Source organism: Cydia fagiglandana, chromosome 16 (assembly GCF_963556715.1).
Source record: "Cydia fagiglandana chromosome 16, ilCydFagi1.1, whole genome shotgun sequence".
Taxonomy (NCBI): Eukaryota; Metazoa; Arthropoda; class Insecta; order Lepidoptera; family Tortricidae; genus Cydia; species Cydia fagiglandana.
In genome coordinates, this window is record NC_085947.1 from 17,639,890 (window position 1) to 17,666,464 (window position 26,575).

At 34.5% G+C, this 26,575-nt stretch overlaps 1 protein-coding gene across 1 annotated transcript in view; it reads right to left on the reverse strand.

The window, feature by feature from the left end:
* The window catches only part of LOC134672093 (transcription factor sem-2-like), a 117,123-nt gene extending 92,955 nt beyond the window's left edge, over positions 1 to 24,168 (reverse strand). Inside the window, exon 1 of the mRNA XM_063530001.1 lies at positions 23,785 to 24,168. Coding sequence (XP_063386071.1) covers positions 23,785 to 23,910 — 126 coding nt within the window. The 5' untranslated portion in view covers positions 23,911 to 24,168. The remainder of the gene's footprint in view (positions 1 to 23,784) is intronic.
* Positions 24,169 to 26,575: the final 2,407 nt, after the last annotated feature.

Sequence of the window (26,575 nt, forward strand, 5' to 3'; positions counted from 1 at the left end):
CCGAAGCGATGTTACGTCAATTTTTTTATTGTTACTTACGACAGTTACGACAATATGTCTGTAAATTTTAAATGGCTAAATATTTATAGCACCTCGTTAACTACGAAGAAAAATATTCCTAATTATAAGTAAAGTTGGAACTATTTACAGCAAACTTAACAAGCCGAATTAATTGTAAGTGTAAAACAACATTGCCAAGATAAACCCAAAGCTAACACCGAACTCGAAAACCCTATTTGTATAGAAAACAGCAAAGTCTCAAGCCCAAAGCAGACGGTAAACAGCGCCTAATGGTTAGCGTATACAGACCATTAGTTGCAAAAACAGCCCGGGATTAACGAATTTGAACAAGCCAATCAATTCGAAAATGGTCGATACAACCAAATGACATCAGCGCAGATTAACCTGTAATTTTAGATAACAACGTACAGTATGGGAACAAAAAACAGTTCTACAGTAATTTTCCGTGTATAGCTAGTATAATACTAGGCTGACGCACTGTGTTTGTCCTAACGGAGCATTTAGAGGCCTGGGAAAGCGGACTGCGCCGCCCTCCTATCCCAGCCACGGTCGGCAATAATTACACACGTATGTAATATAGCACCCTACCAGGAATACAATTATCAACCTCCCTACCTTGTTAAATGTTCATTCGCGTGAACACTCCAGTGGAATAATCTGTTTTATCCTTGATAGTAAAATGAATGACGGCGAATCCGGTATGGATTAAGCAAACTAGTATCATTATAAACTTACCTAGCTGAGGTTACTTTACGCTACAAATGACTTAAAAAAAAAACAAGTTGTATTTAAAAACTTGATACTGCAGCTGATTTGGAGCATTCGATTCTTCATACGGTCATGGTTCGTATTATAATAATAACTACAAATGGATACATGAAACTCGAGAGTTGTCACGACCGAAGCCTACATAGAAACGTAATTATAAATACATTACCGTAAGTGCTTTACTCGCAGGGAACTGGAACACAATTCTTTTGGAACTGATTTAATGCGGCTTATGTTTGTGAGCGTTACGGAAATCTCCCTCGAGCTCGCGTTTTAATCTTTAAACGGATTTCACACGAAAATATACGAAACAGTAGGAATACCCAATTTATGAAATGGACTTCCCTAAATCACTTTTCACGCTGTAAATATACAAATCCCCGCGAGATAAAAGGAATACCTTATACATTTCACAATTCAATATCACCTATCTCGGAGACGGATATCAGAGAAGGAAGTGGAGTGGCGGACAAAAGGATAAAAGCGTAATAAAGAAATCATAGCCGTCTTGTAAGTAAATTGTTTGATATGTTGGCTCGACGGCGCACAATGGCCGGATCGATGGCTCTGCCTGGTGCGAAGCAATTACACTAATGATAGCTATACAGAAAAGGGCAGAGGATGGCATTATGGCAGATGATTCATCACCGCCGTCTAACTGTACTTGCACCGCACACAATTTAATTTAGCCCGACATCAAAAAGGTAAACGAACCAAACGTCCAAATTATCTCGCAATCGAATTATTCCTACAGACGAGTTTCTCATTAAACTTGGAATTAGTTAGTCGACACTAAGGGTACTAAACAGATGGCCATGACTGTCTTTGTATTCCAGTTAACTCGAACTTTTGGATGAAAGATCAAAGGTACCAAGTTCAGCGGGCGAGTGAAAGGCCTACTTTCATTTCCTTGTCGGCGATATCGGAACTTTTCTTATCCCGTGGTGTAGGGGAAATGAGAGACATTACGGAGTCAATAGGGCCGGGAAGGAACTCTCAATACGACCCTACGATCTCGTTCGCAAGCGGAATCCTCAATTGTAAAAACTATTGCGTCATTACAAGTCTAGTTAGTGAAGTTGAGTCGATATAGTCAGAGTTGATATTCAAAGCGATGTCGAGACGTCGCGGTAACTTTGGCAATTCTTTACGCGGAGGAACTTCCTTGTAGTGCTCCCGCGGGACGCCTTGTTCTCTTGAATTTTCATCGGAATATTTTGACGGCAACGGATGCATTCCCGCTGCAGGCCGTCGCATCTGCTCACAATCAATAAGTCCGAACGGACGCAGATGCGACGCATGAACCCGCACGATACTTTGTTGTACCAAATTGAACTTTTTATTTCGCTGGATGAAGTGGGTTTTTCCGATTTATGGGGCTCGTAATTTTATTCAAGTGTCAATTTATTTTCACGTGTGCGTTTCCCAATCGCCTGGGGCGATAGCTTTTGCTGATGATAGGGGGGTTATAACTAGCGAGTCCGCAAATTGTGGATAGCACTCCACTTATCAAACGTCTGACAGACATTCAAATCGACTATCAACGTTCGATATCGAGTGAACTGCGGGCCAAAGAATACACGCTTTATCGCAGCAAACCGTGATATCAATTCTAGCGTACCTACTCATTTTGTAATTTCGTAAAATATCATGTTAGACTGCTTGTTGTAACTGTCACTGTCATGTAACTGTCATATTACAAGATAATTTAGCACAGAATTAGACTAAAATATTTTATCGTTCCTATACGATGTTCTTCGTTTATTGTTCCTTTAAAAATTAGTCGCTTAACTTCAAATTCGGGTAAATCCATCCGTCAAATTATGCGATTTTGACAGTAATAGGGTAGATATTTGCTGAGAGAGTCGAACCGATTTACCCGAGTTTGAAGTTAAGCGACACAAATATAGTTTTCAGAATGGATATTTAATTGTTTAATACAGCAACCTTATTTAAATAACACAAACTTTACACTAGCATACTTTTTATAAAACGAATCTTCCCCAGCTCTAAAACGTGTTAGTTCCGCAGAACTCTAAATATCAGCTGCAAAGTTAGAGCGGCTGAGCATTACCATTCCACAATATCTCAAGACCTAACGCCATTACACCCCTCGGGACTGCATCGAAAGAACAGACAATGTTTGTGCAACGACTGCGGCATGACAAAACGGGGTAAAGGACAATTTCGGAAATGTTTTCTTAAGACGTATTCTGATAACATTTGATTTGCTCCGGACATAATAAATCCAGATCAAATTTCAGTGAAAAAGAACTATTCATTTAAGTACTTAACTCAATTTGATAATTTGTGATTTCGGAGTTGGTCCCATAGAAAAAGTGTGGCCTACCTAATCACCTCGCATAATATGTCTGACGGTCAAAAATGACCCTGTATGTGAAAATTAAGTTGTATATAACAATCCTCTTATGGACGTTATCAAATATAATAATCCCTTCATCTTCAATCTATATTTCAAAAGCGTTTCACAATATTGTGAAATTCATTTTCCTCCAATATACGAGTATTTTACTAGTATTTAAGTACTTAACTATCTAAAACATAACTTGCATAAGAAGCAACTAAGAACTACACATAATTAAATAACGTTTAACATAACGTTACGTAACTCTAACTCACTTCACAGTTTAAACGCTTTAAAGGTTTCTGTAAAGTCAATGGCACTTACAGCGTCCTGATCCACTATATCCGGCGAGTCGGCGCGGGCAAATATTGGCACTGTATTAGTGAACGAGTCACTCGCTATTGAGACTTTTTGTTCTACACCTACTGCAATTAGACGGGTAATTCTTGTTTCAGTGCTTACGTGTTAATTTGTCCTTTACTTCATTTTGTTTGCAATTGAAAACTTTGTTAGTATCTACTACTACGACTATTTAAAACACTTTTTAATGAAAATATTTGAAGTCATTTCATTGAATTAAAATTTGAATCATTATGAGTTTACATATAACGAAATTCTATTACGAAACATAATGGTAATTCTATACCCAGTATAATTTAGTAATAAATACATTTTAAACGTAAAATTCAACATAACATTCAATATTCCAGGTAACAGGTAATTGTATTTATGTGAATTCTTTCTACCGTCTTTTACATTTAAAGTAATGATAACTAAGCTAACAACATTTTATAGACACCGACACAACATAGCAAAGCGTTTTGCCTTTCCAACTTAATACTTAAGCTAGCGGCATACGAGTAAGTTTAAGCTCAAACAGAGATTTTGGTAACGTCAACCGGTAAAGTGCATATCATTTGTAAATCAGGCTTGTATCATTAGTCCAAGTTTGAGATAACTTGGATCATTAGCGACCCTAATAAATTTGAAGTTCTCACGCCTTGGACGTCGTGAGCAAATAATGGCTCGGTTATCTATGTCCATTCAACCCTTTAGTCATAAAAACATGCTTCAAAGTTTGAATAAAGCTCAACTAAGTCTTTACCTTAATTAAATTTAGTCTGTTGTAGTTAGTCTAATCTAGAGAGTTTATTTTGTTTATAGATTAAATATAAATGATCACATAAAGTTTGCCGCTCGTTTTTCTCTTTAGTAATCGTCAAAGGCTAAATTCCTAGCATTAAAATACCTTTTTCTCTCCGATAGTTCCAAAAAACTGCACAAACCTGAAACAAAACAAAATACTATATAAGTCTAGGTATTTTAAGCAAACTTAAACTTTAAACCTTTTACGCACGATAGTTTTCGCTACAACAACTGATGGAGTTACGTCTTATTTACAAATTGTCGTAAGGGACATGCTTTTCTGGCTAAACAGCGTCGTTTCGCGCCACTGTCTGCTTCTTGCTTGTTAAACATTTTTCTTGGCAAAAAGATCTCGGTATTTTTCAATTCCCTTGCCGCACTTGATTTATCTTTATTGGCCGGTTAACTAAACGTCTGGGTCTAGAAAAAATATAGTATTTACATTTGAACTGTCGCGAAATGCAAGGGTGGGTTTTAGTGACTTCCTACTGAAAAAAAAAACTCGCTTTAATGTACGTTGCATAAAAACTACAGTATGATGTTTATACTCGTATGTATCATACTTTGGGATTTATAAAGGAGTTCTTGAACGAAGGCACTTTGAATTCATTTCATATGTGAAGGGATTTTGATTTGTTGAACTAAAGTAGCTAAGAAAACTGTAAATATAGTTATATTTTCTGCGTAACAGTATGTACTGTAATCAAGATCATATAATACGTCAATTTTTAAATCAAAAAGAAAATTATTAATATTGAATTTCTTCATGGAATTATTTTTCGAATAATTTAATTATAAAAGTAATACCTTTTACAAAAGTAAGTAAAATGTACATACGTCATAGAAAGTTAATAAATTTCCAAAAGCCGAGGACAAACTTTTATAAAGGACCAGATATGGAAATGAGCGTGAATGAGAAGCGAACGAAATACGGCGGATGAAAGACTTTGAGGCTGGAAAAGTGAACTCGCTGTTTTTCTTGAAGCTTATTTTTGGAAAACTTTTACTGATCGCAATTTGTCCTTTACGTCATTTGTATGTTTCAAATATTGTTGTAAAGTTATTTAATTTTATACTGTCAGTCTCTGGTAGAACTTTTAACCATTTATCTATTCATTACAGGATTACAGATTACTTCATCGCTTTTTAAAGCTTACAATTTCAATAATGTAAATAAGAAATATATAAAAATAAATGTTTTCTTGGATATTACTTCTGGTAATTTGAATCCGGATCCTCTAGCATAGCATAGGTATATTAAAGCAGTTTTAATTAATCTAACACTCAACTCCTAGATTTTCTAATTATCAACTTAATTGTAATTTTGTCAATCCAAATTGTGCCCAAAAACGTATTTCTCAATTACGTTTAATGAAAGAACTAAATTGATCCAAACACCTTTCGTGTACAAAATTCTTAACAACAAAATACTAATAACTTACAAACGCTCATATCTCGTTTCAATCTATTTCTAATTAGACTTTATCACAAGGAGATAGAGTCGAGATTTGATGGAGTCTTCAGAGAGATATGAGGTAACGGAGTTAACCCCCCCAACGCGTCTAGAGCGTTTTAATTACACGTTCACGACTCGGGAACGTTCAATTTTGGCTTAATTGACGTTTCTGACTCAATTTTACGACAACCGTCACAATTATATATTTAGACATTATTAAATATTCACTTATTAATGAGTAATTGTTTTGTACCGATGTTTTTAGTGGTGTGAATTTCTGTTTGTAAAGACTGTGTAGACATTAAATATAAAAAGGTAAATCATTTCAACAGGGATGTTGAGAATTTAATAAGCAATTACATATACACTTATGAAAAGGAACTAAATAGTAAATAGAATAGAGTAGAATAGAATATAATAGAAATACATTTATTTATGACAAACAAACACAAATGACAAAAACATGTTGACAAATATACAATGTATAACATTTAGTGAAAAATGTCATAAAAGGGTCACAACTCAGCATGTTGCTAATAAGTATTTGACATATTAAAATAAAACATAGGTGTTATTTTGTTCAAATACATTGTTGATCTGGATAATCCCCTATGTATGTATTGACGAACTGTGCCTACTTACTACATAAAAACTAATTACAAATTACTTTGATTGAAGTTTAACATTTTGTCAAGTCATACGAAAATGTATCTTTAATCTACCCTATAAGTAAATACAATTTTATATTGAATTGTATACTTATTGTTATTGTATACCTACATACCAATATATTTATTTGACCCACTGAAAAAGCAAAAAAATACAATCTAAAGCTTATTTATACTAATCACGATTAAACATTCCACATGAAATCACTAAACCGAAAAACTAACAATTGAACTATTATTTCCAGTCAAGAAACGAACTACATATTATTCTAGTTCACAAAAACATGGTGATGACATCGCCGCAGGGGGTTAATGGAAACATGTAAGGGCACGTTGTTAAGGCCCGCGTTTTCCCGTCTCTTTTAAACTAGTAATAACAAGGTATCCGTGCTCTCGCCTTATTTGGAGCCTGGGGCCAAACTACATCGGTCTGTACGGGTTGGTCCCTTTTCTACTCAATTATTGTTTGTAAAAAATACAAAAATCACTTACAAGATTTGAGACGGTCCCTCAATTCCTCATGGATCTCATCGTCAGGAAATAATAGGTATGAGTTTTGACAAAAATAGACAGACTTCAATAAAAAAAATAATTTTCCAAATCTGTTCACGATGACGGCGTTCTGAGGTTGACCTCCTCCTTTTTTTGAAGTCAGTTAAACATTTAGGAATATATTGATTGTAATGGATTACTTAATCCTTTAAAACTTCTGATATATAAATACATACCTATAACTGTTTTCAAATTAGTTGGTGGGATTTAGTTAACGCCTTATAATATACATAATAATATTTATGTGAATAGATTTCTCAGAATCCTGATTCTTTACAATTGTTATGTCTACTATAAAAGCGAGCCATTTCATTACCTACCTACAAGCCAAATAATGGGTTTCATCAAACTTAATTTAAAAAACTACTTTTTTTTGCTGTACCTACCATCTTAATTGTTATAATCGAAAGTCGCACAGTGTAATATTTCTAGAACATGACTGATTAAATATGTCGCGATCAGAATTTATTAAATAAATTAGACAAGAAATATTACAACGACACAACAAATACATAACGTATTATAAAAAAGGCCACATGGATATTAATGTATATTTTTTTAATAAAAAAAAATCCTTCTAGAAACTTGCATCTTGCAGCCCATAAAATTAAAAAGACATAAAAATCGTGTTCAATTTAGCGTAGAGTGCGGAGTGGACCGGTTCAAGCGAGGCGAGCGACTAAACGTAGTAAGTTCAAGGCCGAGCAATTGTTTTTATTATTACTTCGCTTCCTCGTTGCAGTCTAGAAAAAAGCTTACGAACAGATGGGGGCATTAGCAGCCTAAGGAAATGTTCTAGCTTTTAGGTTGGTTTCTTATAAACTTATTATATGATGTCATAAACTGAAATTGATATTATGGTTCCTCTACACGATGGGCCAACGCCGGCCACTCCAAGGGACGCAGCCATGCGGTAGAATGAGATAGCAATATCACTTGCTCCCTCTAACGCATAAATGCGACCCTTGGAGTGGCTGGCGTTGGCCCATCGTGTAGAGGAGCCATTACACTTAAAAAAAGTAACCAACCGATGGTCGGAAACTCGGAACGGAACCCTACGACCTACGACGCGCGACGACTGCTAGCACTAGTGAATTGAAGACTGCACAGTCGATTATTGCTATGTTACATAATGTTATTAATATTTAATAAGAATAACAACTAATAATAAGGGGCCGATTCGAAGTTTTACATTTATATATCAATTTGATCTCATTGAAATGACTTGCCCGTAATATTGAATGTATCTTGCACGTCAATCACGTGATAGGTATTGATGCGATCGAAATGCGAAACGAGTAATAACATATACATACTTATACTTTTAAATTCTTGAATGTCACCCTAAGTCCTGTGAACGTCAATCAACAGTATTTGTTTACTATTTTGGTCAAAATTGTTTAAAAAAATCGTACAAATTTAATATGACATGATTTTATCGCCTGTACGTACTATATTAACACGTGTCACATATATATTATACTCCTATGTACAATACACTCGTAGTCCATATACTCGCTGTTATCAAAGTTAATTAGAACACTGTAATTCAATACACATTAGCGACGATAATGTAACCGATATTATTGTTTACCGTTGAAAACTTATTGTTTACAATACACGTGTAGAAATAATTAATAATATAGTTAATAAAGTTCTAGGAACCAGTGCGTAAACGCGACGCGACTTTGCGTCGCCAAAATTTGACAAGACGCTTGCCCTTAGAATACCTACAGTTATATAAAAGGGACATTATAATACATGTTGTAATGCGATCTCAATATCTATGCAAATACGACACGTGTTTGTTCAAAGCATATTATCACATTAACAGTACAAATGATAATAAATCGAGTTATACGAGATCTAAAACCTGTTGTAGAAACCATGCAAAACTAGTGTGGCTGCCATCAGTTTGGCTCTGACAAACGCTATCGAGAACGCAATTTACTTTCTATGCATCTCCTCGTACTCGCATATTAGTGCGAGCGAGATGTATGGAAAGTAAATTACGTAGACGTTAGCGTATGTCAGTTTAGACAATATCAGTGACTGTACGGGTTTCGAATGCGTTTATTGCTTAGGGTATTAAAAAAAAGAAAATCTTAAAAATGAAACGTTTGATATCGTTTATTTAGATTTCAAATAAAATGACGAAGTTTAATCTAGAATTATCGACGTGACTTATTAAATATTTATGCTACATTATAAATGGATTACTAATATGTTGCATAAAATTTATTGTCATATTTTACTTTCGCATAGCAACCCTTGGCAGAATCATCATTTCGCAGAATTACTTTTTGCATAAGTTTCATGGCATACTGTTGTTTCGCACAATTTTGTAAAGCAGAATAATGCAATGGCATAATCTCAATTTGAAGAATAATACTATAATCGAATAATTGATTTGCCGAAAATTGCGTCGCATAATATGTACTTGGCATACTGTCTTTTCGCACAATTTCCTTAGGCAGAATAATTCATTGGCATACTGTTGATGAGAATAATATTTTGATGGATAGTTAGTTTCTCGCCGAAATAGGTATCGCATACAGATATAAAATCGAATAATATTTTGCTAATTCTTGATTGTAATTCGATTTATGTTATAGTACTTTCGTATAAAGCGTAAATTGCACAAATACTATTAGCACTACTTCTGGAAGCAGTTTCTTTTGCGTAGGGGTCGCAGTTCTAACCTAACCTAACCTACAGTTCTGGAAGCAGTTTCTTTTGAGTAGGGGTCGCAGTTCTAACCTAACCTAACCTACAGTTCTGGAAGCAGTTTCTTTTGAGGGGTGTGTAATGATCCGTATAACAATTTTTGATATATTTTCAAAATTATAACAACTTTTGATATAATTTCATGGTGTATAATCACTTAAGCGGTATAATGAACATTTGATATAACAACAAAATAACTATTTTCATGGGATATAATGTTTAATCGATATAAAAGCTATTCGATATGACGTTTACTGGATATAATGAATATTTGTTATAAGTATTTATGGTATAATGTATTCAAGTTGAGGTTATAATAAAAAAAGTCGGTTCTGGCGCTTCGCCGGCCGCTACCGCGGCACGCTCGCTTCGCTCGCTCGGCTCGCGCGCTGTAGGGTCGCAGTTCTACCTAACACTCCTCCTCGCTTCGCTCGTCGTCGTACCTAACTGAGACCTGCCTTAAGTTCGAATACGTAGGTTGTTATAATAGTAGTAAATATTACAAATTATACCAGTACTACATTATGCCAACTGAGCGTTATATCGAACTTAATTATATACGCTGTTAATGTTAGATTAGAAGTTGTTATATTACAAGTTCATTATACTTGACGATAGTTAGACTCTTTAAGAATATACCATGTATTGTTATAGCAAAAGTGCATTATGTCCCTCAATCGTTATATCGACTAAAAATATATCAAAAGTTGTTATATGGACCGTTACGCACCCTCTTTTGAGTAGGGGTCGCAGTTCTAACCTAACCTAACCTACAGTTCTGGCAACAATTTCTTTTGTGTAGGGGTCGCATTTGTAACCTAACCTAACCTATAGTTCTGGCAGCAATTCCTTTTATGTAGGGGTCGCAGTTCTAACCTAACTTAACCTGTAGTTCTGGCAGCAATTCCTTTTGTGTAGGTTCAGTCAGCGACATGAGTATTATGCGGTAACAATTTCGGCAGAACTTTTATTCTGCTGCATAACATTCTGCGAAATTCAAGTCTACAATATGAGCAATATGCCATAAGAAATTCGGTGGAATGTAATTTATGCTACATACAATTCTGCGTATGTAAAATCGACGATAGTAGTATTCTGCTATTCAAAATTCTGCCAAATGAATGTTATGCGACATGACAGTTATGCTAATTATACAATTATGCAAAAGTATCATTCGGTTAAAAATGTTTCTGCGAAACCTGCTATGCGAAGTGTATTTCGGACAATCGATATTATGCAAGATAAAGGGAAGCCATGGATTACTAATATGTTGCATAAAATTTATTGTCATATTTTACTTTCGCATAGCAACCCTTGGCAGAATCATCATTTCGCAGAATTACTTTTTGCATAAGTTTCATGGCATACTGTTGTTTCGCACAATTTTGTAAAGCAGAATAATGCAATGGCATAATCTCAATTTGAAGAATAATACTATAATCGAATAATTGATTTGCCGAAAATTGCGTCGCATAATATGTACTTGGCATACTGTCTTTTCGCACAATTTCCTTAGGCAGAATAATTCATTGGCATACTGTTGATGAGAATAATATTTTGATGGATAGTTAGTTTCTCGCCGAAATAGGTATCGCATACAGATATAAAATCGAATAATATTTTGCTAATTCTTGATTGTAATTCGATTTATGTTATAGTACTTTCGTATAAAGCGTAAATTGCACAAATACTATTAGCACTACTTCTGGAAGCAGTTTCTTTTGCGTAGGGGTCGCAGTTCTAACCTAACCTAACCTACAGTTCTGGAAGCAGTTTCTTTTGAGTAGGGGTCGCAGTTCTAACCTAACCTAACCTACAGTTCTGGAAGCAGTTTCTTTTGAGGGGTGTGTAATGATCCGTATAACAATTTTTGATATATTTTCAAAATTATAACAACTTTTGATATAATTTCATGGTGTATAATCACTTAAGCGGTATAATGAACATTTGATATAACAACAAAATAACTATTTTCATGGGATATAATGTTTAATCGATATAAAAGCTATTCGATATGACGTTTACTGGATATAATGAATATTTGTTATAAGTATTTATGGTATAATGTATTCAAGTTGAGGTTATAATAAAAAAAGTCGGTTCTGGCGCTTCGCCGGCCGCTACCGCGGCACGCTCGCTTCGCTCGCTCGGCTCGCGCGCTGTAGGGTCGCAGTTCTACCTAACACTCCTCCTCGCTTCGCTCGTCGTCGTACCTAACTGAGACCTGCCTTAAGTTCGAATACGTAGGTTGTTATAATAGTAGTAAATATTACAAATTATACCAGTACTACATTATGCCAACTGAGCGTTATATCGAACTTAATTATATACGCTGTTAATGTTAGATTAGAAGTTGTTATATTACAAGTTCATTATACTTGACGATAGTTAGACTCTTTAAGAATATACCATGTATTGTTATAGCAAAAGTGCATTATGTCCCTCAATCGTTATATCGACTAAAAATATATCAAAAGTTGTTATATGGACCGTTACGCACCCTCTTTTGAGTAGGGGTCGCAGTTCTAACCTAACCTAACCTACAGTTCTGGCAACAATTTCTTTTGTGTAGGGGTCGCATTTGTAACCTAACCTAACCTATAGTTCTGGCAGCAATTCCTTTTATGTAGGGGTCGCAGTTCTAACCTAACTTAACCTGTAGTTCTGGCAGCAATTCCTTTTGTGTAGGTTCAGTCAGCGACATGAGTATTATGCGGTAACAATTTCGGCAGAACTTTTATTCTGCTGCATAACATTCTGCGAAATTCAAGTCTACAATATGAGCAATATGCCATAAGAAATTCGGTGGAATGTAATTTATGCTACATACAATTCTGCGTATGTAAAATCGACGATAGTAGTATTCTGCTATTCAAAATTCTGCCAAATGAATGTTATGCGACATGACAGTTATGCTAATTATACAATTATGCAAAAGTATCATTCGGTTAAAAATGTTTCTGCGAAACCTGCTATGCGAAGTGTATTTCGGACAATCGATATTATGCAAGATAAAGGGAAGCCAATATTATTAATTAGTTTATATTGGAAAGCTTATGAAGTAACAGAAGTGGAACTATAAATGAACAACGTATAATTTAATGTCTAATTTATGGTTCAATTTAATATAACATAAAATAGAAATAAGATCTGGATAGAGAAATATTATCATGTAGTTATAATACTGGTATAAAAAATAGATATAATTTTTGCGATATAAACATAAGGTTTTGCTAATTATATTAATTTACAAGTCAGGCATTAGGAAAGGTTTCGTTATGTTCGAATAATTCAATTAATATGTAATATGGATTCGTCCGTTGTTCCGTTTAAAATATGTAATATAATAATGAAAGATAATAGCTTTTGCTTTTAACGTAATAGAAATATAATCGACATTGTTGTTTGATAAATATTTCATTACAATAAATAAACCAATTACCAAGAAAATAATGAATGAAAGTAAAGTCGCAATTACATATCAATAATAAACTAAAAGTAATGGATGTTAAATCGCAAATTGGCAAAAGATAGAAAGAAAATAATACAAAACTATCATAAGATAAAACCTTATAAGTAAAGAGTTTCCATATGATCCTCTTTACTTTATCGGTTCGAGTCGGTAATAGGAATAACCTGCTTTCCATTAACAAGCAAGATGTTTGAATGTCTAAGCTATTATTCTTGGCCCGAAAAAAGAATATTGCGAAACCTAATCTGATTGTGTGTGCGGTCAAGCGTGAGACGATTTTATGGATGGATCCGTATGCTTTTGTACAACGTCTAGCAGCTGTTTCGGAACTAAATAGTGGACCAGGTTACCGCTTTTCTTATCTACGCAAAAATCATCACACTATTTGAAAGACTTAAAGGAAGACCTAAATTAAGTTTCATCATAACGACTTATACATATTTACAACTGTTTTGTGCGATATTCATACGAAGTTTCAAGTTCTAAATCGAAATCAATTTACCTCATTTTTTTAAAATAAGTAGGGTACTGTAATTAACTGCTTATGCTTTCCATGTGTAGTATTGGTAGTTAAGAAGGTTCTTTATCTATAATCGTATCTGTCGCTGTTGGGTCTTCAATTGGAACCCTTTTTTATACCTATGTTTTCTCTGAGTTGAACACTTAGTTTTACCAAAAGAGTATTTCGACGGAACCCTAAATTACCAAAGTGATGTTTTCCCAATTACCTAACTCCACAAGTGAATCTTTATTTCCGAGCCCTTGTTTATTTTCCACAGTTCAATCAATTAGGCCACTGCATTCCTTGTGGATTTCCGATGTTTTAGTTTTAGTTAAAAGGGTTTCATTATTAATTAGAGTGGAGTATAGGTTAGTGGAGTATAGGGTTTGTTGAAATCGTTTCCTGGATCAGTTTTGTTAGTAAAATCACTATTTTTTAAACATTCTACATTCCTATCAAAATTTTTATGATCGTGATTCGATTTTTGCTTGTCGTCGCCGTCTGTTTGTAATAATATATCCTACTAAATTGAATTTGTCACAAGTAGACTCAATATAAAAAGCGTAAAGTTGTTTTATATTTTCTCGTCCGTCAAAATGATTAAAAGTATAGCCCCGCATAAAACTGGATCCCCAAAGCATTTTTTCAAGCAACGATCTCGAAACTTTTAGCTTTAAGACTAAACTTAGCTCGTTTGAACCCCTTTGAGACTAAACTTAAATTTAGTAGCACCAAGTAAACACTTCAGGCTGGATGGTATCCAGAACCCGGCGTTTGCCAAGTAACGTACAGAAATCAGAAATTATAATAATTGTTGATGATTCCTTTTGGTAGCAAATTTAGGGCAAGCAATTTAGTTTGGGGTTAGGGGGCCCGGTACCTAAACGCCGCGTTTCAAGTGCTTAAATCGTTAATTTACTTACTGCAGATAAATAGTTCCAGTTCCAATATATGCTGCTTATCATCATCTTTATTACGTCCTACTGCTAGGCTTTCTTTTGATAAATCAGAGATATTGTGTTTTAAGTATTGCCCGCGTCGGTTGATTAAATCTGTAGCTTTGGATTATGCGGTTCTACTTTTAAAATGATGTTGTGTTGATTTTTTAGACGATGCTTGTGGTGTAGATAAAATTTTAATGATTAATCCGAAAACAAATAGCAGAAGAATTTACGAGCTTATAAAGAAGAAGATATGACTTAAGCTAATAAATTCAATTTCAAGTTTCAAAAAAGTAAAAATCTACACGTACCGTTTAAAAAGTGGCCGTCCACCAGTGTACCAAGTTTTGATAAAACTTCGCAGAATGGAAATTCGAGGCGGGTGATTAATTTGCCCGACGTATAAAAGATTTACTCAGGAGTCACGCCAGCCAACTATTGCCAACGGCTTTTTATGTTCAAACACTTTTTACACGGCTTTGGAAATACAAGCTCCGGGAATGTTTAAAGTGTCATAGTTGGCTTTAAATTCAATTCGATTTTCTGTTTTAAATGTATTTGGTTGTCTGGTAGATGCCCAAATAATCATTTGACTTAAGAGGTAAGTAAAAAAGCTGATACTTTGAATAAAGCAAAGGTATTTAGATTTAAACAGTCATTATTATAATATTCATATTCTTATTCATATTCATCAAAATGTATTCATTGTTCCTTTTTTATTTTCTGAGATCAAAGCCTAACTATCGTAATCAAACTTTCGTCTAAGCCACTCTTAGCAGTAAGCACAGGATATTACAGAATTCTATTATAAGATAACCTAACAAATTCCCCAGGCCCGTCAGCACAAGCAGCGCAAGGAATCTAATTTCCTGCTGAAACTATCAAAGATATTCCAGACTGGAATACAAGGGTTCTAAAGTATCAAACTCCAAGTCCTGACTCCAGCAGATTTTTATAAACCAAGTTAATTCAGCCGGTTATTGAGGCGAAGCAAGTTGGTACACGCAAACTTGTGCGATACAAAAGTTGCTGCGGTGCAAAATTCCGATAAAGATAAACGCAAGTTAAGTGAATTTTCAACTAGATTAAGCGAAGAAATATAAAGAAGTATAGATGCAGGTAATGTAAAAGAATTCACACATGATGGTAAAATAAAATTTGTAATAAGAAACACATTTCATTTTTAAACGTAATAAGACGTTTTATTTTTAAACGATGTAGGTAATAAAATCCAGTGATAGTAATGTTCTGTGTAGACGTGGGTCAACAACAAATCTCATTTAAGTTCCATAAGAGTATTATTACTTATGAAATAATTTCAAATGTGAACAAAACGAAAGTCAAGGTTGGTAGGGCTGCTATCAACATTAAACAAAATCATACCGTACCCGTCTGATTTAATAACAAAACAACAAAAACTAAAAAAGAGAGTCCGGTACCGGTTTTGGTGAGCGATTTAAGCAAAGGTCATTGTCGATAATACTCGGCGCGGAACTGGTTCTCGGTAATGTTAGTCTTGTGCCGATTAAAGTTTAACCGAAGGAATAGACTAGATTTGTGTGGAAACTAACCATAGTTCTGAAGAGTTCTAGAAAGATTTAAAGGGAATGTTTGATCTAGATTATATTCGTTTTCAAAACTTGAGAAAGTTTAGATTCTTAAAGTTACAGAAAAAATCTAATACACATAATTACTAAAAAATATACTCGACCAACATGTTTCTTTTGATTAGAATGTTCTACAAATTATGAAAATTTAACGCATAAAATTATCAAAAAATGCCGAGCGCCATTAATATAAACGCTTAAAACGGAATTGAGTGTGCGTGCACTAATAATTAAACTACCCTGAAAGGCTTTATAAATACCGGTTTACGACGGCTGTAGAACTATTATAATACCTCAATCGCCTTAGATGAAGCCCATATTGTTCCGAGCCCTATTAAAATTATTAATTGCATGTCCTTCAGCGAGCATGCAAATAAAAGAGAAAATTCGAAAGTGTCGAGTATACCGTGTCATCTCGTGTTTAAAAACCAGTCATGAAATTTATCATTTTAAAATTGCAGGCGACCTCGATGGGGTCCAGAGATGGGCATTAATCGATTAACTTTTTAATCGACTAATCAATCGATTAAAAAAGTTAATCGTCAAAATTAATCGGCGATTAATTTAATCGCGATTAATTTAGTCGACCTAACATACGATTGAAATTGAATTAATCTTAATATTAATCGATTAAATTTCTCGATTAACTCTCGATTGAAAGTAGACAGGTGGTCATTTTTGTATGTAACTAAAAATCAAAACTTCTTGCGTACACATTAAAAACCATTCCAGTGTTATAAATGTGCTTCAATAATATAAGATGGTTACATTGGTTACTATAATAATGCGGATAACTTAGCGCGGCATCTCTATAGTTCGTTTTTTTAGCATTAGAAAGAACTTGCAAGAAGGTAAGCGATCTTGAAATGTCTTTTAATTGAAAAACGCTTTTTAAAAATCAGTAACTATTACTTACGAAAGCAGAAGAATATAGATGATCGTATTAGATTCATAATTGTTTCATATTTGCCGTAACTTATTTTTAAAATGTGTTTTTCAATTAAAAGACACATCAAGATTGTTTACCTAATTTCTAATGCTAAAAAAACGAACTATAGGTAAGGGTTTAGGGCTTGTAGCGCAGGTATAAAAATTAGAAAGAGAACGACGTATGTGTATGAAAGAGCAAACACATTACTTACCTCTTATCAGTTGTTTTCTATAAGGTTTCAACTTGTCAATGCAGTAATTACTTACAATGTGATTTTGGGCACATTTTTCGGGGTTTGTAATAATTTTATATTTCAAGAATTTATCATAGGAATATCACAAATAGTATACCTTTCTGATGGCAGTAAGATTTTTCCTATATCTCTTACTAGTATGTAATTATATATTTACATAAAATATGATTTAGCCTATGCAACTTCCAACACTGATTTCGCAGTAAAAATCGATGCTATATTTTTTTTACCATTTTTCCTAGAATCAGGAAACAATTATGTGATACATATATTAATTTCCGGCAAAAAGACAAAATCATGCATTTAAGGGTTAAACACCTGGGTAAGTTGAGAAACTAATAACACGTGGCATATAATACAGTGACATAAAATACTAAGCATACGTACTCTTTGCCGGTTTGTTTTATTGTTTACACAGGACTAGAAATTGCAAAATAGATAACAATCCGTTTATCCATAATTTGCCATTGTTATACGACCTTAAGAACTGTCAACATAACCCGAGATAAAAACAACCTTTAACAAAAAAAATTGCCTACAGAGCTTAAAATGCCATTATTATATTTTCGTCAGCCGGTCTATATAATTCGCACAATAGTAAGTACCTTTCGAGAGCAAATGCACGTGTTTGTTTAAAAAAATGATAATTTTGCTTCAGGTATGCCTATAGCGATTTCAGTATTTTATTGATAACAAAATAGGACGAACTCTAAAACATCCCTTTTCAAACAAAAACAAAATTCGAAGACGGTCGAAATTAATAGTCTCCAAGTGAACATACATAAAAATTCGTCTGTTACTTATATTATTTATAAATGTTTCAGACGAATTAGGCACCTCGTTCTTTTTTTAAAGTCGGTTAAAAAGACCATATTTATTGCTAAAATTAATCGAACTAATTAATCGATTAAAAAAATTAATCGCCGGTAATTAGTCGACGATTAATTTAATCGTGACAATATTAGTCGGAGCTTTTCGACTAAAATTAATTAATCGTCACTTTTAATCGTTGCTCGCGATTAAGTCGGTTAATTTTAATCGTTAATCGTCAGTCGATTACATTTTGCCCAACTCTGATGGGGTCAACGGAGACCCAATATTTACGATGTCATGTCAAGATTTAAAGCTTTGTCGAGAGAAGATCGAGTTACAAACGTTCTTGAGTGACGAAAACAGCAAAGCTCTATAAGAACGTGATTCGTAGGCCCATTACAAGTAGCTAAGTAAAAACAACAAGGCACTTAACAACTTGAGGACCCAGCTATTTATAACATCGAAAAGCAATAATACAAATAACATCCTTACGATTTAACGGCGCGTTGTTCGGAGCGATAACACGACGCCGACCTTCCATTACTTTCCAATCAAACTTCCACAATAAAGTTGCTTCGTCTAAAAACACCTAATCAAGCCAGCGACTTAAGGGGAGCCGTGAAACTTGGGCAAGTTTTTGGGGATCCAATCAGCATACATAAATCGCTAATGGGGTAAGACTTGGAGGAGTAAATGTCTGAAATGAACTTGTTCGGAATACATGAATAAACACCCTAAATGGTATCTCCGAAGGCCCGCGCTCATTTTGTGTAATGAATTTTGATTACACCGTCCTTCACTAACGAGACTTACAGAAATTGTTGATGGAAGTCATTCTGATTAGGCCTCTTGACTTGATTCAGTCGAACACAAACGCAATTCCATTTCAAACAGCTAATAACATGAAACGTGAACTAGGTTCGCATAAAGCGAGTAATCACATTTAACGTTGAAAAGTTCAAATATCCAATTTTGTAAAACCGACGCTTGTTTACCGTTGAGTAAATGAACCCGTATGCGGAAAACAGGAGTGAAGGATATATTGGTTTATTTTTGTTGTTTCCCATGGAAGTTGTTCTTGCGTTTTTCAGTCCGCGTCAAACGGGCCCGGAATTTATTGCTATTTGCAGTGTCGACTTTCTGTTTTCACATGTCACGAGTTTGGTAAGTCTCGGATTCGCCGCGAGACCGCGAACTCGCGCTGCTGTTTTTCAAAAACACCGCACCCAGACTATTCAATAACCTGTGTACTTGTTGAGTTTGATAGACACGTCTGTTCTTGAGCGGTAATTTTCTTGGGCAACATTCGCCGTTCCCCGGCATATAATGGTGCCATTAAATACCACCCACAAGTGTAGATCAAATTGCATTTGCCGACATAGGTCCGTATTTTACAATCAAATGTTGATTTGCACAGAACTGCCAACACTGCATTAGGGTACATAAATTTGCTTACTTAAGCGATAAACTTATGCGAGGAAAGGATTTTAACACAGAATTGTTTTCGAATGGTTACCAGCGCTCTTAAAGTTAAATTATTACCCCTATACAACGCTCCGAAATTTAATGCCAACCCCTCGCATATACAGAAGTTCGAAACTTGAAGTAAAAATGTAATCGGAATAGCTGAAATTCTCAAACAGGGCATTTCGTGAGTAGCAGTTGTAAGCAAACCGACGATAGTAGACAAACACGAAGGAAAACTTAGCGTCGGGCTTAACAAAGTGCCTTTTCTTTCTAGGAAGTGCTTAAAGTAAATTAAAAGCTGGCGAGGCGGGTTTTTCAGTTTCGATTGTATAATGTAACAATCGCTTTGAAGCGGACAATAGTGTTAAAGGTACTAGGAGGCGTGAATCAACCTTGGTGGAAAGGTATAGTCGAGCGGCCGGCAACAGCGCTACGCTAGCAAAAAACGACAAAAACCGACTAGAAACAAGTCCGCAGTTCGCTCGGTTCAAATTATAATGACCCGAGACTCCGCCCTAAGTTAATTTTGTTATTTTTTGTAAGTTTTTTTTCCATTGTTATTTTTTAGCTCGTATCATGATTTATCAATCTTCACTGGGATTGTGCAACTGCGTTGTTTTTGTTAGATATCGCGTATCGTGATGATTGAACGTCGCTAATTTCTTAAGCTATTGTAGTTAATCCATTATGTTGTAGTAATGGTTTTAATCGTTTCCGCGTGATAATTATCACTAAGAGTAACTGACTCGCTAGTTGTTTTTTTTTGCTATCAATTTTAGATTATAAATCTATGAACACTTAATCTATCTCGCGAAGTTTTCTAGTTAAGATTAAACACAAAAAAAGACATGTTAGCATCATCAATGTCTGGAGGTTGGTAGAAGACTTATCAAGTCCAGGACAAATTTGACAAAAAGATCAGCAGGTAACATTTTAGCTCTATAAAGATATACCTATTAGATATATAGACAGATTTTAGGTCTATGAGATATAAATAGCTCTAGCAATTCTAAACAACATTCATACATAAATACAAATTGTAATTCGTCTTTAATGCACTTTAGCGTAAATAAACAAAACTTTATTAAACCCATTTGTTTCTACGCAATTAAGATTTTTATGATCTGATAATTCGCTCAGTGGCTGTTAATTAAGGCCTAACCAACCCCAGGAGCTAATTACGGTGATCGTGTCAAGACTAAGCACTTTCCTGAATATTCCGTTGAGTTAAAACAAGCGCGAATGACCTAAGATTATCATTTCCTAGTACCACTCACAGTTTAAGAGCAACAGACGTATGTGTAGAATAAAATTCAGCTTTAATGCTCTTTTGGAGTTGAATGCACGCGAGCACGCATTGCACAGACAAGCAAACACGCTTGTCGGCACGAGGCACACACACACAGACAGAGCTAAAAATATTACGGGTTGACATTGAAAATGTTAATGCACCCGTACCCTGGGCGCATTTTACGTATTTCGCTTCGCGGATAGGCAGTGCCTCTCGTTTTATCGATTGTTGTGACTGATATCGCTTCATTTGCGACGTCATATCACCGGTTAGTGCGATAATTTGAAAAGTTGTTTGTCGTGTCATCGCTCTTGTGAACGTTAATCTTGGACAGTTCACGAACTTCGTCACGAGTATGACTCAAATATCTTGAGTTCACAACACTTCAAGGTTTTCTCGCGAATTATAGCCAGTTTTTTATGAAGTAGGTACTGCCCATAGGAAATAGTATGGAACGCTCATTTGTTTCTTGCGTAAAAAATGTATGGCGTAGTACTTTATTTATAGTTAAAACAATTTGTTGGGCCGTGTTAGGTTCGTTTTTATCCCTAACGCTGATGATGCACTCGTACCTACAGTTTTTTTTATTTTGCTTTTCTTGTAGTGTTTAACACATTCAGTCAAAATATGACCATTATTATTTACCAGTTCATCGATTTTTCTTACCACGATTTTTATTACATTTAAAATCAGTAAAAAATAAACAGGTATTTAAGATAACTAGGAAACAAATCAAATTATATTATGAAATATTTTTTTATTTGTGTTTCTAAGTAATCACACTACTTTATATAAATTATAAACTTAATTTTAGCTATTTTAGTTTTACTAACTTGAAGTTACACATATTTATGTACCTAATCTATAAACGATTTTTTAGGGTTCCGTACCCAAAGGGTAAAACGGGACCCTATTACTAAGACTTCGCTGTCCGTCCGTCCGTCCGTCCGTCCGTCCGTCCGTCCGTCTGTCACCAGGCTGTATCTCACGAACCGTGATAGCTAGACAGTTGAAATTTTCACTGATGATGTATTTCTGTTGCCGCTATAACAACAAATACTAAAAACAGAATAAAATAAAGATTTAAATGGGGCTCCCATACAACAAACGTGATTTTTGACCAAAGTTAAGCAACGTCGGGAGTGGTCCGTACTTGGATGGGTGACCGTTTTCTTTTTTTTTTTTTGCATTATGGTACGGAACCCTTCGTGCGCGAGTCCGACTCGCACTTGCCCGGTTTTTTAACTTTTACAATCAACAAATCTAAACGTTAACCCCTAGTGTATCGTTCATTCGTTTAGGGTCGTTATCGTTCATAGGTTAGATTAGAACTTCACTGATTTAAAGACATACCTATGTATTAATAACTATGTCTAGACTTTACCGTCAACAAATTTAATGACTTCAAAATAGGTTTTGGATTTCCATTAAAACGCCGATTTTATATTTCTGTTAAAATTATTTCAATGCAATTTTAGCGTGCGATTCTAAGAGGCACATGTTAAATCACTTAGAATTTTATTGTTTATGTGCAATCTTATGATTAATGCGTAATTTAATAACGTTTTTAATATTTTATTGCTTATATAGGTGTGTTACTTTAATAATGTTAATAATATTCGTTTCTAGGATTTATTTCAAGGCATCAGTCAGATGCAAGGCCCAAGACAAGGAGAAGTAAATTGCGAAATTTGATAGTAGGTATTTTTTTACCTTTAGTTGTTGATATTATTTAATATAATAATATTTAGGTGATAAGAGGTAAAAAAAGGCCCACATGTCAAATTTTGAACGCAAACTTAATTTTTATAATGAGAAAAACCCTAAGTCATACCTAACTATTTCGTAGGATGGCACTTGCACAAATTTTCGAACAGCTATTTGCACATAGGTACATTTATAAAATATGTACCTATATTTCGGCACTAAATTGTTTTTTATTACATAAACTTGTGGATAATGTGGATCACAACATTCACATCATTTAAGAAACAGTTGAAATTTTGCAAAAATGTAGTAAATACGTTTTGTCCCACAGATTGTCACTATGGCGTTTAAAAAAATTGTAGGACGAAGATCACCTTCGTATTTTGTGTGTCATTGGATTTAATGCATGTGCGGAAACTAATTTGTATTTTAATGCCTTTAAATGCAAAAATATGGCCTCATTCGTATTCATTCCGTTCGCTGCGACGACAACACGCCTATGAATAATTTTATTCACGAGTTTATTTACTTGTATCTATTTTTCCGCATTTTTATCTAAATAGTATTTTCTCGCGTAGATTATCACAAAAACATGTTTACGGCGTGATAAACGATTAACTTACTGCGCATTTCACTCGTTACAAATAAACATTCAAATCATTCGATTACGAATGTAGATCACTTTTTTTCGTAGGTAGTCATGGTCTATGGCACACGTTTAAAAAAAACTGTTAGAATTTTACGGTCTCAAAATTTAAACTCGGAATAGAATTTTGTTATTTACTTACCTACGTTTAAATGTCATTGAGTTGTATATTTTTGTTTTCGCGAAAATATGATTTGTTTTTTTTTTGTTTTGAAGGTAACCTAGACTTGTTTCGACAGTTGTGTTTTTAAGTTTTAAATCTTGAAATTCGTTTTTTGTTTTGATTTTACTTGTAGGTACATAAATTTTTATTTATTTCATTTTAAATGTATTTTTAAATTTCAATGTAATTCGAAGTTAAGTAATTTTTGTCGATGAAATTTTTGACTTGTAATTTATTTTGATCACTTTTCCACACTTTTGCCAATTTTTCACTAAAGTGAAAACTTACCTGTGTAGCATCCGTATAAGGTGTGGACGAGTTTTTGTCTACCAACTGGGAACCGAACACCGGACCGGCGCTCGAAGTCGGCGATATGGACCGAACATCCGACACTTGTTGGGGCACCATTTTCATTAAAAAAAAAAACACAACACAGTCACACTGTTTTTATAGTTTTTCACGCCTCTCGGCACTCGCACCGGAGATTTCCCAATACCTTGAAACAATCCTATGAAACTCCTTTATTACTCGAACGTCTTCTTTAGCTCCAAAAGTCATAATTTTATCGTTACCCTACCGCAGCGTGTGTTCATATGCTGCGAGCGGTGATCATATCAATTGTGACGTTCGCACTCCGCGAAGGCTGCGGACCGACTGGATGGCAAGCAACGTGCTGTCAATATACCCAGCTCAGCTGTTCGCCCCGCCCCCCGCGGGCGCAGGCGCCCCGCGCGCCCCGCGCCCGCCATTCGGGCAACGACGCTCGAAGCGAACGCACGCTGCATATTGCGTTTAGACATAAACATTATAAGCGTCACATATTTACGATTGCTTGTCATCCGTGGCAATGGCGAGGTTTTAATGGTAGCGTAGGGACGCACGGTGTCACATGCGTGTTGACTAATTACATCATGAACACATAGGTACTGTTTATTTAGCGTATGTTTTAGGAGAAATGTCAAGAAGTTAGTTAAAGGGCGTATATGGATGACTTTTAGTTAAAATTAATAGATTTTTGGTTTTTCTTTGGACATTATGTTTTTAACTGAATATACTTAAAATAACAACATTTCTGATTCTCTTGTAGGTATTAACAAGAGTTTATATATAATTTATCATATTAATTATAACTTACTGACCTAATTAATTTCGCAATAAACATTAATTTATCTTATTATTTCAAGGTTAACAAAAAGGTATCGGTTTAATGATTCATAGGTATATAGCTAGTCATAACAATCAACTTGCTGGCTTGCAACTTTACTGTTAGGTGGGTATAAATATTATGAATCAAATAAGTTTATTTAATCATTTATATTTTAATGCAATGCTTATATGTAGTTCCTACACCAAGTAAGACGATGCGACGCAACGGAGCCACGCTGCTACGTCGTCGCCCAAACCGAATGTTTAATTTGTCTTTATTTGTTTTTATTTGTAGTTTCTTTGTATTTTTTTTGTGGTTTCACAGTCCTTGGTTTTACTGTAATGCTGTGTTACTTATTTGACTAATAAATAAATAAATAGTTCGTTTTTTTAGCATTAGAAATAAGGTAGGTAAACAATCTTGATGTGTCTTTTAATTGAAAAACACTTTTTAAAAATAACTTATGGCAAATATGTAACATTTATGAATCTAATACGATCTTTTATATTCTTCTGCTTTCATAAGTAATAGTTACTGACTTAAAAAGCGTTTTTCAATTAAAAGACATGTCAAGATCGCTTATCTTCTTTCAAGTTCTTTCTAATGCTAAAAAAAACAAACTATAAGTATGTAGTAAAATATACTTTAACGGACCTAATTAATGGCCAAATAATAATAAAAAAATAGTCGTCATGACAAAACTTGCAATAAATAGTGTCACAATTAAAAAATATTTTTTTTATAGAAAATATATAGTAAGGTATATATTTCCATGTTTTTATCGAAATATACTTACCTAATGAAACGTGTGGGTGGGGCACACAAAAAATAAACTATTATTTATTTATGTAATTTAAATGTTAGGCATTTTATTTGATTTATTAATCGTAAAGAATTAATTAAATGAAATAACTTTTTATTGGACACCTTAAACAAAATAAAAACGACTCTAAACAATAAAATTATACTCATTTAACCTCTTCATAAAATATTCTCAATAACCTAAATTCACAAAGTAATAATATTACATATATTATATGTACAGTCGCCATCATATATATCGGAGCGGCCAAGGTGCTCACAAATATCTGAACCCGCCTGTATTGTCAAGGCGTTAGAGTGCGTGTTCAGATATTGTGAACACCTTGGCCGCTCCTATATATCTGATGGCGACTGTACCTATAATACTTGGAAATAATTTCACAAGTCTAACTAAACTTGTAAATTGATCCTAATTAAAAATTAATCTTATCGACATTATTAATATTTAACTTCTACAATAAAGCCAAGTAGCTTATATGAAATTATTGTTACGTAACAAATTACAGGGTGCGTAATAGTTACAAACTTTGGTAACTTTTACATTGACATTGAAAACTTCACAGCCAAGGCCTTTATATAAGTACAGGTAGGTACAGTCAGCAGCAGAAGTTACTAAGCGGGGATCTATATCTGAATCCCTAAGTCTTTTCTCCTATCATTGCATTTCCTAATATTGTTTGTCATAATGATCAGTTGTTGTCCTAACACTAAAAACCCTAATTTTGTTTTCCCTAACCTGCGAGGGTCGCAGTTCTAACCCTAACCTAACCCACTTTTGTGGCAGCAAGTACAAATTAAAACCTAACCATTTTTCAGAACCTTACATTATGGAAAATAATCGTTATGACAATTGATCGTTAGGGCATGTGCCCAATAGGACAAACCAGTTAGGGCAAGCGATTTTAGGACAAACGTTGTTAGGGATTCAGAATGACACCCACAAAGCGGGCGAGGTGTTCAAAATTATCTTGACACGCTCTTATTCTCTTAACAATAAAGTCGCGTCAAGATCATTTTGAACACCTCGCCCGCTTAGCAACTATTGCTGTTGACTGTACCTATATCAAAGTTAATTTGTGCTCGCAGATGGTTTAAGGTAAGTATTTGATT